The following is a 19,700-nucleotide window of genomic DNA, read 5'->3' on the forward strand; positions in this document are numbered from 1 at the left end:
CAGCAAGTTGTTGGACTTAAGATCTTTGAGGGCAGCTCTCTTATGAAGATATTGCTCTGAATATTTAATTTTTTATGCAGCCGAAGTAATGGTCATTGATTTCAACGATATTTGAAATGAAATTCGGTTAAAAAAATTATTTCCTAATTCTATTCATGGGATTGCATCAAAAAGAAAGAGTTTTTTATAGAAGAATTTGTAAATTTTATATAAATTTTGGTTTGGGCAGATACCCTTCTGCCTCACATATTTAGCAATTATTGGCCATACTAGCACCAAATTTCTCAGAAGAAACTTGCGTGAACAAACTAGATCCAACCAGCTAACACTTTAATGCACCATCGTTTGTATTGAGAGTAATGAACGAACCAAGAACACAAAGGTCCGTCTTGTAGCGATAACTTTGAGTTCTGGGTAACTTTCTTGATGTAATTAATATTCATAAAGAGGAAATTCGTTGAATGGGCCAAAGGTATCTATGAAAAGTACTTTGAAGACCAGCTTATGCGAGTTGCGTTCAATGGAACTTGTTTCAAAAGGACAAATAAATATTAATAAATTAAATAAGCAGTTTACTTCATCTATAATATTATAAAACAAAAATAACATATATACAATTACATTATTATTATCTCCATTGCTTATGCAGATAGAAATAAAAATTAAGTTTTTTATTTATTTATAAATACAAAATTTATATATAATAAATCATAAATAAAAATAAACTTCGCAGCTTTGGTCGTTTAAGCCAAAAGCGATCTCATATTTAATAAAAATAATTGTCAGATATACTGTTAGTCTTCCAAGAATCGGTGGGATTTTGCGAACATTTAAATCAGATAAGACACAAAAAGAAAATAATTTGCCTGAATTTATACAGAGCTAGTTGAAAGTTTAGTTGAAAGACTATAAACTCAGTCACAAATTGTTATGATTAAACTCTATTTTAAGTATGCTCTATTACAAAAGTAACTGAGATTAAATATGCTATAATTGCAATGAATCTAATATCTCATCACTTGTATCCCAATAAGTAGGTATTCTAATAGTTTGTCAAGATGAGAGCTAGATTTCCATCCTCTTCTTGGTTTTGGAGTGCTAAAGTTCAATTCGTGCTTATCAGACGCTGAAACCAATTATTCTGCACTTTTGAGTTCCATTTTTCGAAATTATTTCCATTCCTTCTGGTGTGTTGATGAGTAGTTGTACAATGAAAACATGAAATTTGACACTTGGCCATCAAAGCCACAATTGCATGCGTCACATGAGTTCTTGATTGCAACCATTGTTTTCATTAAACTGCCATGAGAATGGCTGCCTTGTTGGTCGGTGGTTCGGTGTCTTTCGAACAATATACTGATTTGTTTGCTCAGCAGACCGTAGAATACTCTCCGACGAAGCGGAAATTTATATACATTTTTTATATAAGTTCTACTGAGTTCTACTTTTTTTCACTTTGTTTTTTGTGAAAGGCAGTGATTTAGCATGTTCAAAATGTCGTTAATGATTTATATTCTCCATATACTCTATATAATGTTTTTATTCTGTAACTATTTGTTGTCTCTTTATTTCATTTAATTGATTTAAAAAAAGAATGGAAAAAACAATGAAGCCCAAATAAATATGTGCAAAATAACTTGACCAGCCAATGGCAAGATAAATTTTTATTTTATTTCATTATTTAATTTAACTTTCCTAGCCAAATGTACTCAATTATATATTCAACCCCGAAAACAATAACAGATACGAAATCGAGCGATGCTATCAACCCGTACACAAGCCGTTCCCCACATCTTTGGTTAAAGATGTGCGCTTCGTAACGATTGCAGCATACCACAGTGAATAACAAACCAAAAGATACATTTATGAGGAACTTTTCAACACAACATTAAAAGAACATTTTATTCAATTGCGGGAAAAACAAATAAAATTTATTTCGGCCACTTTGACCGCATAAAATAAAATAATATAAAATCAAATGATACGTAGCGAAATCGTATGCAGCCAATATACTTAGTTAACCACCACTGAAGTGGATGGGGATTTTGGGCAGGCAACTCCATGTGGCTATATTTGGGTGGAGTTTGCAAAAGGTTGATTTCGTTGATTTTAAATGCCTTGCAGTTCGATATGAACGCAAACAAATGCTTTGTACGAGAATTGTTTTGCGTCATTGATGATGGTCAACGTCAGGACAAATTCAAGCGCAAACAACTGGAAACTCGCTAACCGAAAATAAAAAGAATGGAAAAAATATAACAAAAATATACTCCAAAAAATGAAATAAATGGTCAAAAGAAATAAACAGTCCCATAAAGAATAATCATTCAGTATTCTGCTGAATTATGCATGAGCTCTGCAAGCGAATTCTATGCCATGCTGCACAGCACTTGGTTGGAAGAAGCGATTTTCCTCCAAGTAGATGTATCATTTTCCTTTTTATTTCATATGTGATGATGAGTACAGTAACATATCTTTTTCATACTTATATATAAACATGTATAAATGTGTAGTAGTTTCGACTGTTAATACTATGTCTGACTGTTTTCTATTAATATATTTTAGTGGCTTATGGAATATATTTACATAGTACAAAGTGCTGTCATCATGATCGGTATATATATTTTCTACAAATAAGTGGAAATAGTTATATCAGGTACTTTAGAACTTGAATCAAATAAGTTGGTTTTACCTACTTACGAATTGAAAAATATAAACTTAGGATTGCAATTATGGATTTAAAAAATTCTGAATATCATTTACTGAAATAATTAGAATAGAAACTAAGAGCGTACTGGCTCTCTACAAATCTAAAATTACGATTAAGTTTTACCTTTTGTTATAATTGCTAGTTGAGAAGTCAGCTCTTAAGGATATAAGTATTGAGTTTCTAATATCAAGCAGAAATCAGAGCCACCGGCAATATTCCCCGCCTGGTCTAATTCAAAGCCAAGCAGTCGTGAAGAATATTACTGAAGATGTGCTTTTACGCAGAAACGACACGGTGTCTCCTTGAATACAACTATCTCATTAAGATGATAAAGCAGATAATTACTCAATAGTCGCAAATGTATCATTATAAAAACCAAAAAAATATTTAGTCTAGTGATGGCCCAGTTTGTCGTCCCAATAACAACATCTGACGGTTATAACCAGAGACTCAGATTCCGATGATAATGACAGCACTTTGTTCATAGAATTAAATAGCATATCTGGTCTTTGTGATATTATCCTGGATTGATTCATTGATTACTTATCACAGCAGTATTTTGTTTCTGATTGCCAGTTACTACAGTATGTTATTACAGACCATGGGATTTTTAGAGATAATTTTCTAGAGGAAAAGTTTTTATTGCTGCCTTAATTTGTAAGTACGAGTACATAAAGATAGCAGTGTCTTTCAACCTTTTGATAAGGTTGAATTAATCTTAAACCTCATAAGCGTACATTTCCGCTCGAAAATAGATCAGCAATACATCCACCACTTTATGATCATATATTTGTATGGGTAGTGTTGCCAAATGGTTAGTCATGGAACTTACTGAGAAATGTATTATATATAATTGGAAAGGAATTTTCTAATAACTGCAACAAGCTAAATGTAGTAATTTTAAAAAATGTTACAATTCATTATGTATATATCACATTTTAAAAAACTCAACGGTGCTCTTTCCACAGCTAGTCAGCACTGATATATAACATATTTCTATAATTCTTTAGTGTTATTTTTTTTATTTTCTCATTGTGAGTACATTTGTTACTTATGGCATATATTCTTCCTATAATATTTTTACTAACTGAGATAATGGTTTGTTTTTAACTCCAACTATCAAGTATTGTAAAAAAAAATATAACACAAAATAAAATAAAACCCAAAATAAAGTAAGTTTCAGATACTTTAGCGTAATTTTTGAGATGCTTTTTGGTAAATGAAACTCAAGTGCGATTTAGCATTGTTGCCATAACCGAACGGTCTTGGAAGGGCATGTAGGAATGATTGGCCAGTAGTGGTCATTTTTATTTCTCATCAAATCGCATATCATTAGTTGACTTGTGATGGCAGCTGATAAGACCACATAATGTATTTTCTTCAAATTATTTCTTTATTTTGGGTCTGCAGTTGGTATTTTATCCTATTTTTTTTTTTTGTTTGATTCTGCATATTATGTTAACAAAAACAAAATTTTTATTTGTTTTCAGTTAATGAAATTTAATTTCCTTCTTAAATTTTTCTTTAATATTTCAGTAACTGAATTATTAGTTTTATTTTCTTAGTATATTTGTTATTTTAGATAACATTTACATATTATTAAATTATTAAAAAATCATTTCATGTTCTGTTTCAACACTCAGCTTTAGTTTCAACAATTTCTAGAGATCCTTACAGAATATATGATCTATCGTTTCATCTCTATTATTTCCATGGTGACGAAACTTTACGGAATTTAATTACTAAAGTAGTTAAACAGATATGTAAAATATTCTTATTACTTAGAGGACTCACAATTTCCAATTAACAAATAGTTAGTTGGAAGTTAGTAATAATCTTATAAATTTTAATTCTCAATAATTCACTTGCAATTAAGAGTTTATTTATTCGCACTAATCACGCAAAAATATTCTATACAAATAAACTTTTGTAGTGCAAATGACAACAGCGTTGCTGTTGTAAATTTATGATTTTCTCTTGCTCTTTCATTTGTTTTTGCATTTGCATTGCTGTTATGTGTAAATTGCGAAATGAACGTGAAAAATTAATATTTATTGATAGAGTTTTAAGGAAGCAAAACACAGTGAGAAAATGTATAACAATATTGATTTGATGGATTTGTTATTTTCTATGCAGAACTCCTGTTTAATCTTCAAATATATTTGATGTAATATATATATTTGATGTATCCATAAAATTACTGATATTACATTAAGTCTTCCAAATGAAGTTAGGAATAGAGCTGATAGGTCTACTTTCATTATCTCCTCAATGTCAGTGATGTAGTGGTCTCCCAAGTATTGGAATTGCTTGATCTATAGTCGGGGTAAAGACACAGTAATGTCTTCAGTTCCCCTGTTATTCAGTTCCTATTCATGACAACTCCTGCACAGTTCGCCTAACAAAATACGCCATAGTAACTGAAGCCAGTCTTAACATAATTCATTAGCACGAATATTTTAAATTAACAACTGTTAACATTTAACAATTTAATAGTATCTCTTCTATACATAAACTAAAGTAGGCTACAGAAACTGTTAAACATTGCAAGTTCAGCAAGTTCTAATGTTTCTTATACTGATTTGATTAAAAATCGATTAAATATCTTAATTATTTATAGCAGCGTTTGCATTTCTAAAAACTCGTGGTTTTTACTGATAAGAAATCATAAAAATAAGTAATAATAAAAAGTAGCAAACATACATTATTACTTGTCTACATGACATATACTTATCACATATGTATGAGTACATATATAGGTAGTATTCAGTCCATTCAGTACTCTTATCAAAGTGGTCACTAGGCATTTCTCAAATCATAATTGATTATAGAAACATTTTTTTTTTTTCAAATTTTCGACTTATCAGTTCGAACCGAAAATAACGAAAAACGTGATGTCGAAATGTAGTTCATCGCCGAATAGAACGCGGGAAACACTTGAACTTATTTGCCAAAAATTTAGCATTGTCTGAGGTCGGTTTGTTTTGTTAGGAATCGCACACGTACTCGTAAATGAGTTGATCAGTATTTAAATTTTTTAAAGATGCAGAGGAAATCTTGCTTGAATCGCCCGCTTTAATTTTTTACAAATAAATTCTTATCAGTGTTTATGTTACTTAAGATGCTCGGCATTATCAGACTACAGACGTTCGATCGCTAATCGGCATCCATAATTTGGCAAACAGCTGCAGTTCTTATCATTTTGTAATTGCACTTCAATGTAAGCACACGACTACGGAGTTTTTATAGTCACCCGAATATTACTAGAATTGAATATAATTTGTAAGTGTAGAAAAGGAAAATCGGTGGAGAAGTGAAATTTTTAGTGCAATGGCTTCAAAATATGAGGAAAATTTAAATTTAAGCACAGGTATGGTCGACTGTATTTTAAATTTCTAAAGTGTAAATGTGAATGTTAATCAAAATTGTATAGTAAATATAAGAAAATATGCCGAACCATGTTGTGAGACATCCTCGGAGGAATATAAGGACGTAGCAGTCGCATTGACTGATCTCCGACTTAATAAAAAACAATTTCCTGAAAAACAATATAAGGATTTGCAGCCAAAAGGCAAAGAAGTTACGGGTCTTACGCATGAATGTGGTGTATTTGGCGCTATTGCCACTGGAGACTGGCCAACACAGGTGAGGTCACAATTATGATACATGTAATATAATATACGAATTATATATATCATTACTGAACAATTAAGAACAGATCTTCTTCATTCCTCTGAATACTATTTATCACATTTGAGTGTCTTCTGCTGCTTAATTGTGAAAGCCATTATGATTATATGTCGTAGCCTCAGAAAGTAGAAGGAAAATTATAATATTTTTATTCCTCTTCCACGTCTTAACCATGAATCAAGAACTCATCTTTTTCATTCCTCTCAATACCATTCATCATATTTGATTAGTCATCGTAGTTTTTGTATTTTCATAAACCTCATTACTATGCCACCTTCTATGAATCGGTCTAGCTTATATAGTCTTTTTTAAAAGAACCGTCTTATTAGAACTAATCATAGTATGCATCGAGTACTTTCTTCTCGAATGAAATAGGCTTGTTTACCTGTACTTAGGCATTTGCTACACAGTACTTTATGTGCGACTTCAGATCGTAGCATAATCGTTTTTATACTCATCTTAGTTTTTCTAGAAAATAATTTACCTAATAAAAATAATAATATAATAAATAATAATATCTTATAATATTTTATCGGCTTTTATTAGCTTTTCGGAGTTCATCCTCTATAATAATTACAGCAGAGTTCGGTTTGGCGAGGAGTATTCTGAGGTGTTCAAAACTTTTAACACCTCATAATGTTGTGCCGTATATTGCAGCCAATATATAACTTGTTCAAATTTATATTAATTTTGTGAATATGGTAAAGCGCACTGAACTACGTATTGGTGAATTGTATTACTGGATTGAACAGATTGAATCTTGATTGGCTCATACAAATTGACAAATTGATGAAACAGATCAACGGTTGTCGCATCGATCCCTCAGAGACAGTTCCATACTGTGGCTCTTCAAGAAATTCGAAGCATCGTAAATTCGTGATATGTACTCAAAAGAACCTACGTCTTTATCTGTTAAATTCTAGCGTAAGGCAAAGCTAATAAACGTGTTTATTGACCTACTTTTCAATGCATCAGAAAAGATTGATTATCAATAAAAATTTGTTTGCATTCAAAATATTTTCCCCTCCCCTCCCTTCTTTGTAAATAGAATAAATGGAAACAATGTGATTTGACGTCATTGAAGTCATATTTTTTTTTTGAATTTGATGATGTTTTTATGGCACAATTGTTGTTGTTATTGTTTACGTCGAATGTTATAATTAAATAAATATTAAATAATAAAAATTAAATATTATGTCGCATTTAATGCATTGACAACACAACCGAATTAAATGAACAACAAAAACAACAATTAAAAAGAGATTATCGGTCATTCGCATTTAAGATTTAAATAAGTTTATTTATTTTTTTACAGATCGACATAGCCCAAGTGATTTGTTTGGGCTTGGTAGCATTACAGCATCGCGGTCAGGAATCCGCGGGCATTGTAACGAGTTTGGGAAAGTGTTCCAAAAATTTTAATGTGCACAAAGGCATGGGCATGATCAATAATTTGTTTAATGATGACTCGATTAGAAAGCTTAAGGGCAATTTAGGTATTGGACATACCCGCTACTCCACAGCTGCTGCTTCAGAAGTGGTCAACTGTCAACCTTTTGTAGTGCACACAGCACACGGTGCACTGGCCATTGCACACAATGGTGAGCTGGTCAACTGCGACACATTGCGACGTGAGGTGCTTAACCGTGGGGTTGGTCTGTCGACACACAGTGATAGTGAACTGATTGCACAAAGCTTGTGTTGTGCACCAGAAGATGTTTCAGAACATGATGGACCCAATTGGCCCGCACGTATACGTCATTTTATGACACTAGCACCACTCTCATATTCTCTTGTCGTTATGCACAAAGATCGGATTTATGCAGTGCGTGATTCGTATGGCAATCGTCCGTTATGCATTGGTAAAATTGTTCCAATAACGTTGGGACATGTGAAGCAAGAAGACGCACCAGCAGAAGGTTGGGTTGTATCAAGCGAAAGTTGTGGTTTTCTATCAATTGGGGCACGTTACGTGCGTGAAGTGGAACCTGGTGAAATTGTGGAGCTAACTAAGAACGGTTTTCGAACAGTTGATATAGTAGAACGACCACAATACAAGAAAATGGCTTTCTGTATATTCGAATATGTTTATTTTGCACGCAGTGATTCCACGTTTGAAGGTCAAATGGTTTACTCAGTGCGTTTACAGTGTGGACGACAGCTGGCGCGTGAGTTCCCAATTAAGGCCGATATTGTTAGTTCTGTCCCGGAATCTGGTACAGCTGCAGCACATGGTTTTGCAAGAGAGGTAATAATCGTATTAAAACGTAAAGAGGATAATTATTTTACTAAATTCTCAAATTTCAAATTACCTTGTAGCTCGGACTGCATTTTGCTGAGGTGTTGTGCAAAAATCGTTATGTAGGACGTACGTTTATACAACCATCGACTCGCTTGCGTCAACTTGGAGTAGCCAAAAAGTTTGGTGCACTTTCAGAAAATGTGGAAGGTAAACGACTTGTGCTTATTGATGACTCTATAGTACGCGGCAACACCATTGGGCCTATTATTAAGCTGTTGCGTGATGCAGGCGCTGTTGAAGTGCACATTCGCATAGCAAGTCCTCCACTGCAATATCCTTGCTATATGGGCATAAATATACCAACGCGTGAAGAGCTTATAGCAAATAAATTAAATCCCGATCAGTTAGCGCGTCATGTTGGTATGTAAAATATATACAATTCAGTTTTAAAGAATACAGTTGTTTTATACCATATTTCAAATGCAGGTGCGGATAGCTTGGCTTATCTTAGTGTGGAAGGCTTGGTCAAAGCAGTGCAAATGAATAAGGTATCAGCAAATCCTAATAATAGTGGTTACTGTACTGCTTGCCTGACCGGCGAGTATCCTGGTGGACAACCTGATGTGCTCAGTTGGTAGAATGTATAATACTCGTATATCACATTTATTAGAATATCAATGACTTTAAATAATTAAAAAATACATATTTCAATAAGACACAATTGTGTTTTTCAATTTTTATGAACTAATATATGTATTACTCACGTCATCTGAAGTGAGCTACTTTGCATGCAAATTGATAAAACTCATATCACTTAATTATCCTGCCGCATGATTACTCTTCCTTATTGACTCCATCCAGTACCTTTTATTGTTATTATTATTTTTATTATCTTTGTCCCCGTTGTTTTTCTGAAAATGGCTTCTACACCCCAAGTATGTCTCCTGCGTAAGTGTTGCCAATATTAGAGACGGACAGAATATTTAAATGAGTGCAAAGAAAAAATATGTTGCGAAAATATTAAAGTTAAGTATTCCAAATGGTTTGGCAGCATATAAATGGCGGATGAGCATTTAATCCGAGTGCTGGAAAAGATGTCTTCTCTTGCAGTGAATGTGTCAGCATTAGAGGAGTAACAATGTCCTCATTATATTTAAATAACTTTTTTAACGCCAGTAATTTTACAATATATACATATATATACTATATCCATACAAACTTGTGTGTTTAGAGACGAAATTGAATTTGAAGTTCTTCTGGCTTATAAGAAATGCAAAATTTGCAATACAATATTGTACAGAAAACATAAACTGTCACTGTTTGCTAAGTTGATTACTATGTTACGCAGTTTGCACTCTACATTTGGTATACTTGACGATTTCTTTATTTTAAACAAATTAATTTATTTGAAAATATATTATCTTAGTAAAATACGTATTATCCTGAAATAATTATCAGGAACTAAATGAAAGAAGGTGTTTATGTACTATTATTTATCAACATTATTTATTAGCTTATTATAATATTTTCCCCTGAAACATCTTTTCGATATTTGTGAAGAGGTATCGATCGTTTAGAATCAAATTTTGCAAATATGATATATGAGTATTATTATATTAAGGAATATCACAAAATACGGAGGCCACGACTTCAACTTTCAAAATTGAATTTCTCGAATTATTTGGATGAACTTCAAACTTTTTTATACTCAAGAGAAAGCCATTTGTTTGTTGGTAAGAGTTAAAATCACATCTTACCAGAGATTCTCTAAATACATTGAATGTTGTATTAAAATTGTATAAGGAAACACATAAAATAACAGGAAATTAAAACTGAATATGGGTCACAGTTTAACAGAACACTATAACCATAGCCTTAGCTTGCACTAAAACCAACCCCAGCTGAACAGAACACATTCAGCTTCCGAATGTAGATTACAATATTTCCCCGAATAAGATTTTCTGAGTTCGGAAAAGATTAGAAACACTTACTCCCGTATCTTCCAACTGAGTTAGACTAAACTGTATTAGTCCTAAACAATAGATTTTTATTATTATGATCATTATATGTTGGGGAAATTGATAATGTTCTCCTAAACCGACTATAGAGTGATACTGCGTAGCTGATATGAGATAATGTCGCATTCATTTTATGTCAGCACATAATCATTGCGTTTCTAAAACAAACATGCACAATATTTCTTATGTGACATTAACTGAGAACGGTTCATCTCATTTAAGGTTTATTAGAAAAAAGCATCAACAAAAAATAAGCAGAAAAATTAACATAGAAAACAGACGATACGGCACACCCCTCGGACTTTACAAGAAGAAAGTGCACCAGTAGGAGTTGCTGTTTGCGAAAAAAGTGGTCTGTGCCTGAGCACAGCAAAACCAAACACAAATTCACCAGTTCATACGCCACAAAACATGCTTTAAATTTTTTAATATACGAGGCAGCGGTTAACCGATGTGGATGTGGCTGTAGCAGTAGCTGTCGCTGTGGCTATGGAAATGAAGAAGCCAACGGGTATGGATGAGACTGAGAACGTTAGGCTTGCCGCTTGCAAAGAAGTTATGTAAATGAATGTTTACTTAAGTTCTGACTTCTTTCATCTCTTCTCCTTGCTGCTCTAGTTGTGCACTGAAATTTTTATTTCGCAATTTTTTATTTTTCACATAAATAAACACAATATCTTCTTGTTTTTGTTTTAGCAAAGATGTGACTACGCAAGGATTTTCTAATCGTGTCGCTGAGAGAAAAACTTAATAAAAATGAAAACATAAAAAAAATTGCAATAAATTTTCGCAACTCACACTTCTGCAAACATTTTGCACCTTTTTTCTTTTTATTTCATGGGAAACGTAAACTTGCAATTTAATGAAAACATTTTTCATGTGCAGCATCCTTCCATTGTCTTCCTGCCTGACGCAGCCACTACCGGAGATGAAATAATATTCTTAAGTAAATATTTTGTATTTATTCGTTGGGCAGAAAATTATTGCTAATGTATGCAAATGAAATGTGGAAACGCGTATTTTAAAATCCATCAAATTATGTTTCTATTTTGACTTCGTTTGGAATTGGCAGCCCCAATGGCTGCAGTGGAAGCATAAATTCAATTGCGCAAAAAGTTCATAAATACAAAGTGTTTAATGTGTTTTCGTGATTTGCTAAAGGATTTCGTATTGAGTCCATGGATAATGCTCTAGATGGGTAGGAAGTGGTAGCGTTGCCACATTGTTGACATTGGCAATGTTAACAACGAATGCAACAAGTCCTGGTAACTGGCAGAACAACAACAAGTCAACAGCAAATAAAATGAATAAACTCGATACGTGCTTTGCATGCAATCTCAACCACAATTGAAACGTAGAAGGCTTTTCGCCTTGCTTTGGTTTTCCGTTTGTGGGCATAAATCTTTTATGTCCTTACTGTAATGAAAAGTCTCAAAGTTTCTCATTAGCAAAGGAAACCTAAGTTTGTGCAGACTTTTCCGTTTGTCCTTTTTTCTTTTGGAAATCTATGCAAAGGCCTTTGAAGGATCAAATGCTCAGCTTAAAACATTTATTACCGTCACCTTGACGGTTGTTGCATGTGTCATGCACATTTTTCGTTTGAAACGTCCTTCGAAGGAAATTATTGCATATTTTGAATATTGGTGAACGGATTTCCGTTCTCGAATACATTTGTTATGTTTGCTTTGACAAACTTTATTAAGAAAAATGGTATTAAATGGTTAATATTTTTCAATTTTAATATTGTTATTACTTAAACTTTGACTAGTCCTAGAAATTAGGGAAAATAGTATCATTTTAGTATTTAACGTTCATGCCCGGAGAACACAGGAGAAGGATCATTGAAATTGTTGATTTAGCTTCGTAAACTTTGTTGATAAATTTATATATTAAATAGTTTAAACCTCTCAATATGAGGAGGTTTGAACTATTTAGGCAGATATTTAGGTTTAGATAGATTAAAACAATTAATGTGATAAAGTGAATTAACTATCTTTGTGATGCATTGTTTGGCGTAATTAATTTTCTAAAATATACTGCAAGTTTCTATTAAGAGTTAAGTTGCTTTGAATGAAAATTGGATGAAAACATAAAATGTTGACTTATACTGTATTGAAATAAAGTTTGTTTTAAACATGATAATAATCTGTTAAACTGTGTTATAAAGCTCCAACAAATAAATTTGCATAATGTTCATACTTACGTTAGGTTAGGTTGAGAGGAACATGACCGGATATATAACTGTTAACACTTCTATTAGGAAATATTACTTGCCCATATTGCCCATGATGTCCTTAAAGTTGCCAGAAAGAGCCGAGTTGTAATAATTGTTGTTATCTCCTACCATTATTCTTGCTAAATTTTATCTGTGTCAAACCAGTGAAGATATGATCTTCAAGACATTTAAGTCGCATCGTTTCTAGACGCAAACAAAGATATAGAAAGTGATATTTCATCTTCATTATAGCAATTCCAGCGCAGTCTACTTGTCGTTATACCTCACTATTCGGTGCAATGAGACTATGCTGCGGTTGTACTCCATTAAATACACAAACTGCAGGTTTGCCTAATTTATAGAGACTTTTCGTTATATTCCAGTCTAATCTCGGTCTCAAATCATTTGTCACTGCAATGGTAATTGGTAATTGTCATTTGGTTTTAAACAGTATATCGGCGCTTGTAACGAGGAATCAGACCCCACTTATGTGCATTTCGGAACTTCTGTCTAACTCTTTTGCTATCTTATTTTCTATAATATTCCTATTTTCAGGAATTATTTCTAATGTCAATAAAACCACAATGAATCGCTATTCTATGTTTCTCTATAGATATCGTTGCACCTGGCTATGTTATAGCCGATGTATTAAACCGTCAGCTGTGTCGCGAGTTTAAAGGTTTGGCTTGTAATATATATATTTGACGATTTAATGTATGCCCAGTCCAGTTGCATTTCGATGTTTTGAATTTATCAAAGGCAATATCTCTATGATTTCGAAATCATAGATCTTTTTTGAAAAGCAATCGTGCCACCAATGGATCAGATTTTTTGTAGGCAATAGTATTCTAGTTTATATATTAGAATTGTATATATTATATAAAAATATATATTATATATAATACATATATGACATTATTCGTATATTTTTAAAATAAAAATATCAATTGGGATAGGAATTGACAATAGTTTAAAAGCATTTTTAATTGTTGTCACTGAAAAGGACAACTCCTGTTGTGAAACTTAATTATAAAAATTTTGTAATGTGAGACTTTTTGTGATAATGTGTGAAAAAATTTAGTAAAATATGTTGAAATTTTGTGTCATGGTTCCATTTTGTACAAATTGTGTTCATACCGGAAACTTTGCAGGTTTGTTTTTTAATTTTTGGATAGTCGCAATATTCAGGAACTCAAAGGTTTTGCATATTTTTATGTCAACTAAAATGTTACCTTAAACTTAATTTGCATAAAATTTTTGATTGTAAAAAAGTTGGTCATGTTAGCCGTAATTCACATTTTCGTTGACGATGTTGAAGCTGTTGTGGTTCCTCCACAGCTTCGAGCAGTGCACGAAATAGCCTGGAAGCAGAGGAATTGGAAGGTGTGTTACGGTAAGGAGTGGGAGATGAAAGTTTGGCCAGCAATTTTCTAAATATGGCCATAATTTTCTGAGTTTTTTTAATTTTTGGAAAATTCAACTTTTGTTGCAAATGGCCGAGGGGCAATTTAGTTGGGGTTGTCATGTTGTGAAATGAAAAATAAATTACAGCACACAATAAAATTATTTTGATTTTTGAATCATTTTAATATATATAATTTAAAACTGTTTAAAATGTAATTCGAGTTTTTCAATTTTCATGCATTTGCAGGTAAAATCCAAATTATATGCAGCATTTTGTTGAGGCGTAGCTGGAGAATTATTTTTTGCTGTTAATGAAGTTAGACTTAAAACGCACGAATTTCAATTATAAATCGTGTACGCGTATTTTCCTAAAACAACTCTAACCCATGAAGATTAATGTTCCAATGCATAATTAATTTAGTCTTTATTTTTGAACTTGTGTTTACAATTCTACACAGCTTGATTTAATATGCTGAACGGGCTTACTTCCCTGTGATGGCATCTCTGGAGGTGCATGTTGGTGGTATTTGACGGTGTCATCGCGTGCCAAAAGCGATTTCCTCGGGAATTGCCCACAAACCCGTGGGCAATTCATTACTTAAGCAGATAATCATAATAATTAACTGATGTTCTTAATGTGTAATGAGGTCCAAATATGCTGCATGCAGTTTCATGCAACTACATTGTCAGTTTATGCACTTGCACTTCCGGTAAACGCATAAAATGTATTGTTTGGTTTGAGCGGCTGAAAAGTGGTGCCTATTTGATGCAAAATAGCCATTTTGGCATATTGCTTGCTGGTTATTTCTGGGACTACATTTTATTACGAATTGTCATATCTGCTATCAGTGGAAAACCATTTCTGCTTTCCGATGTCTCTCCAATGCAAGCCAGTGTTTGTCGCCATTGTTGGCAACGGCGACTTTTTGTTATTTATTTTTCCACTGCACGCTTTCGTGGCATTGGATTCGGTATTGTGGGAGTGCATCTGCTGTGATTCCCATTACAACGTTTTGTGGTTACAGTTGTTATTGTTTTTTATTGTTTTTATTGTTGGACGTAAGTACACATATGTCAGTCCGTTCATGTTACTAAGTGCGGCTGTTGTTGCTGTTAGCAGCGCAACCATTGCAAATTTCCACATGGCCGCTCAACTGAAAATTGTGTGCAGCTCTTATTTTTATATTATTTTTTTATGATTCTGTATTAAATTCGTTATTTTTGTTTCTGTTTTTTTTGTTTTTTTTTGTTATTGTTGTAATTTTTTAGCTTTTATTTTCCTAACTGCAACATTGCATTTATGCAGTTATTGTTGTCAGTATCTGTTACATTTGTTTATGTTCGCTGCAGTGTCTTTCAGTGTTTTCCAGTGTTTCTATTTAAGTTTAATTTCTGTTTTGATTTAAGAAATTTATTTTTAATGTTAAAAGCGCATTTTGTGGGAGTTGCGGTTCCCTCCCACTGGCGCAATATATCGTGCCGTGTCTGTTGGAACATTAATCGCAACGCTCCTTGACAAGTGCAACGAATTTTACTTCAAGTTTCAATGCAATATGTTGCATGCTTCAAAGTCTACGCCATGACTTTAATCTGCAAAGTTATTCTAAACAATGCCAAGCGCCTAATCTACTTAACTTTCCAACAAGACTCCAGATTATGCAAATTTAAATCTATTTGTCAGACTTTTTAATGAAGAATATAAGAAACAAGTTATCATGTCAATTATATTAAAGAATTTTAAGTTCCTGAAATAATGTTTAGTGAAAATAATTCAATTGCCATGCGACATACATCCTGCTTGGTGAAAAGCTATTAGAAGACTAAACTCCACAAGTGTTTCCGAAAAAAAAAATAAATTATTCACAGAATATGTATGCTCCCCTTTTTCAATAAGGAGTGAACACGCATGTCCTTAATTTGCTCTTATTGGAGCAACTAAGGTTTGGGACTTGTCTACCAGAACAAAAGAAAAGCGACATCTGAAGTTTTTGCTGGATATTGATAATACTTTGTAATAACGGAAAGAAAACGAAATTTTAATTTAAAAATTATAATTAGTATTTTTATTAATTATCTAACAAAATTTTAAAAATAAAGCTAAGAAAGAACATGTAATCCTTATAACTTGTTTATTTTTATGTTGAACTCTAATTCGAAGTCTCATAGACAAATTCTGACCACCGGAACAATATTTTTAATAAGAATGATTCTGCAAACAAAGCTGCAAGAATAGGTTTAAGAAAATAGATCTATGAACCGAAGTCTGAAGTGTCAAAATGTTATATATAATTTCATAGCTATGAGACTAGTGCTCGCACTGTAAATACTTAGCATAGCTCTTTGATACTGATGATATTTAACCGCAGTAGAAATTTATAAAAAAATATTTCATTTTATGCAGACGGAAGTAATCCATTAAATATTTTACAAATTTCAAGACCTGAGAAAGAAGTGCAATGAAATGTACACGTATATCTTTTGGGAAGTTGATCTACAGAAATCGTTACTAAAATCACTTAAATGAATTATATAGTATAGTCTTGAAGGTCTTTGGGGCTTGGGATCTTGCGGAAAGTCTTTGAGGTCTAAGTAAAGGATATTATGGTCAAAACAATCGGATATGAATTCTTTAGATTCCGGGTTACGCTGGAATTTTCATCAACAAAATTGTAGACAAACTTGTAAGAACTGAGGCAATTTCGCTTCTGACAGGCTCTGAATTATTATGTGGCTTGCGAGAAGCAAATTTCTTCTCACCCATTCAAAAAAAAACAAACAAAAATATACTGGAATAATCGATCAGGGCTATCAGTATCGAAATTGCTTATACGAACTTTTAACCACAAAGTATTTAAGGATTGAATGGCCCTGAATAAAAAATGTGAGAACCACTACAAGAATTTTGACAGAGCACTGAAGGTTAACTATCACTTTAGAAAACTGGTGAATTACTCTAATGAAACTTGTTGATTTTGTTGAGAAGAAAATGTGACCTTGAAATACGTGTTAGGAGTCTTCTTTTCATTTCTGCAACAATGAAAGAAGTACTTAGGTGGGCATCTCATATCGAATGAAATAATAAAACTATTTATAATATAGATTTAATATTACAAGTTATAGAGAAAGTTGGACTTGAGAAATACTCGAAGTCCTTAAAGGGGCACAATAAATTGCTAAATTGCAGAACATATCTCTCAACATAATAATTAAAATTTTAAATAGCATGTAAAGAATTATGGTGCATAATAAATTTTTTTAAACTCTATATATGATGAATACTACTTCAACTGTGACATTTATTAGTATGAGATATGAAATATATAAGAAATTTCAGTCAAATAACTAAATAGTAAATGTAGTAATTTCGAGGAAGTATGAGTGTAACATCTGTGACAAGATCTGTAAAAATTGTTGAACTGAATTTTGCTACAACCAATAAAATATAAGGCATTATTACGTGTATTGTTATTGTGATCGTATGATAAATCTGGAAATAAGAAAATTAGATGATCACACAGAAGATAGATAGATGGAGTATATGTTAAAAAGATTTACAGAGAATAGGTGTCAGTAACTGGGAATAGAAAGAAAACAATCGACAAGAATTGGTGTTTATCATGAGATAGGCTTAGATAGTTTTATAACTGTGACACCAAAAAAGGGCATCTCCAATAACTACAATAAATACTCATTTCAAAATGTTGAGACATTATATATCTAAATTTAAGACTTATATTTTTTAAACTTAGAAAGCGTTTGTCTTCTGTCTTCTGCATCATTATTTAAATTTAAATAAAAATTTGAATACAGTTTGTTTTTTAAACAAGTAAACTGTGATTTTTTAGTCTGAAATCAATTTTTTCAACGTAAATATAAACTTTATTTTCAAAAAAAAAAGAACTATTATTTGAAAATTTTTTCATATGAAATTTATGGTTTGTCTTAAAAGATTTTAAGTTCTCTAGTAAAGCTAAAAAATATTTTCGGCTGTTGCGTTGATAAAATTATAAAAAGTATATTTGGATTTGAATATATCAGCAAATAACAACATTCTAGATATTTTATATGCAAATGTCTTCCAGCGATACTTCTGATTTGTCGGATTGCAATCCACTATGGAGAGCTTATATACCCATAGCAATACGCAATCGATGTTATGACAGTATAAATACATTTAACGCTGCATTCTCACCAGAGACTCCTTTGGTTGTGCGCGAAGTCCGACCATACCGCGAAACGGGCATCATCTACAGTCTTATGGTTAGTTTTTCACATTTCTGTGCCTAATAGATTATTCTATATACAAAATTTATCTTCAGCATTCTTACGGATTTATACAATGTTGTGAACGTCAGGCACGTTTATTTTTCCACTTTTCTCAATTCGGTGGTGACATAAATAAATTAATTACTGGTGATCCTGTGGAGTTTGATGCGACTTTTGATCGCGTCAATGGACGGTTGATTGCTTGTCAAGTTTTCAAGATACGCCCAGGAGACGTAAAAGTTTTTCGCAAAATTTTTTGTTATTAACTAACATTTGTTGTTCAATTAGATACGTGTAACTGGCACTGTGGCTTCTGAATTGCCAAATGAGTTATCGAATCTACCATTGTGTGCTGAACAGACCGGTAGAATTAATTACGAAGCCCGTGGTGAATGTTTCTTTATACCGTTTAGTAGACACGAAGTGGAGGCATATTCACGTTTACGTATCGGTGATAAAGTCAGTTTCCAGATTGTTGAAAGCCCAAAGTAAGTCAAATTAACAGATTAATATTTTTATTTGTTTGCTCTAATGGTAAATGAAAAAAAAAACATTTTTTTCTCTTTAAGTGGTAACTATAATGCTATAAATGTGAGATTGAAACAATTTTTCCAGCATAACACGTACTATGGAGTTGTCACCTTCATGAAGAACTCATTTGGCTTCATTGATTGCGCAGATTTTGCTAAAAAGATTTTCTTTCATTATTCTGAAATTGTAGGTAATGTCGAAATTTATCCTGGTACTTGGGTTCATTTTAATTTAGAAATACGAAATGTAAGTAGTATCAATATACGATCTATAGCAATTAATTACTAGTATTTATTTCGAAAATATTATTCTAGGGTCGTGAAAGTGCCTGTAACATCATTAAAATTTAACAATTTGGTCAAGATTTGCTAACTGAAAAAATTATAAACCTTAAAATAAAGTTTTATATTTAACTAACAATTTAATAAACTAGTATTTGAATTTATTTAACAAATACTAGATTATAGTGCACTAGAGTGGGAGTTTTGTTCTATATATTTTGGTTTTCCTTACAACCGGATTCTTAACTGCACAGTTAATAAAATACATTACTTTTATCAATTGTATCCGACATTAATTCAACTGATTGTTTCGTAGACTTCCATCAGTTTTGCTTAGGTATTT

At 32.3% G+C, this 19,700-nt stretch overlaps 2 protein-coding genes across 2 annotated transcripts; both read left to right on the top strand.

The window, feature by feature from the left end:
• Positions 1-5,941: 5,941 nt before the first annotated feature.
• On the top strand, positions 5,942-9,329 carry LOC119670659 (amidophosphoribosyltransferase). The gene is made up of 5 exons (XM_038081022.1): positions 5,942-6,080; positions 6,144-6,355; positions 7,716-8,648; positions 8,720-9,062; positions 9,129-9,329. Exons 1-5 carry the CDS (start codon positions 6,041-6,043, stop codon positions 9,278-9,280), a joined length of 1,680 nt encoding a protein of 559 aa, XP_037936950.1. The 5' UTR covers positions 5,942-6,040; the 3' UTR covers positions 9,281-9,329.
• Positions 9,330-18,226: 8,897 nt separating this feature from the next.
• On the top strand, positions 18,227-19,483 carry LOC119670900 (cold shock domain-containing protein E1-like). The gene is made up of 5 exons (XM_038081337.1): positions 18,227-18,539; positions 18,599-18,778; positions 18,834-19,033; positions 19,115-19,322; positions 19,391-19,483. The coding sequence occupies exons 1-5, from the start codon at positions 18,345-18,347 to the stop codon at positions 19,424-19,426; spliced, it is 819 nt and encodes a 272-aa protein (XP_037937265.1). The 5' UTR covers positions 18,227-18,344; the 3' UTR covers positions 19,427-19,483.
• Positions 19,484-19,700: the final 217 nt, after the last annotated feature.

The sequence above is a fragment of the Teleopsis dalmanni genome, chromosome 1 (assembly GCF_002237135.1).
Source record: "Teleopsis dalmanni isolate 2A chromosome 1, ASM223713v2, whole genome shotgun sequence".
Lineage (NCBI taxonomy): Eukaryota > Metazoa > Arthropoda > Insecta > Diptera > Diopsidae > Teleopsis > Teleopsis dalmanni.

Bases quoted from the DNA above. Each gene is read 5' to 3' on its own strand.
- LOC119670900 (XM_038081337.1), top strand. From the start codon at position 18,345: ATGCAAATGTCTTCCAGCGATACTTCTGATTTGTCGGATTGCAATCCA. The intron at 18,779-18,833 runs GTAAAAGTTTTT...TTGTTCAATTAG, and splicing joins TCAAGATACGCCCAGGAGAC to ATACGTGTAACTGGCACTGT. The intron at 19,034-19,114 runs GTAAGTCAAATT...TTTCTCTTTAAG, and splicing joins CAGATTGTTGAAAGCCCAAA to TGGTAACTATAATGCTATAA.
- LOC119670659 (XM_038081022.1), top strand. From the start codon at position 6,041: ATGGCTTCAAAATATGAGGAAAATTTAAATTTAAGCACAG. The intron at 6,356-7,715 runs GTGAGGTCACAA...ATTTTTTTACAG, and splicing joins CTGGAGACTGGCCAACACAG to ATCGACATAGCCCAAGTGAT. The intron at 8,649-8,719 runs GTAATAATCGTA...ATTACCTTGTAG, and splicing joins CACATGGTTTTGCAAGAGAG to CTCGGACTGCATTTTGCTGA.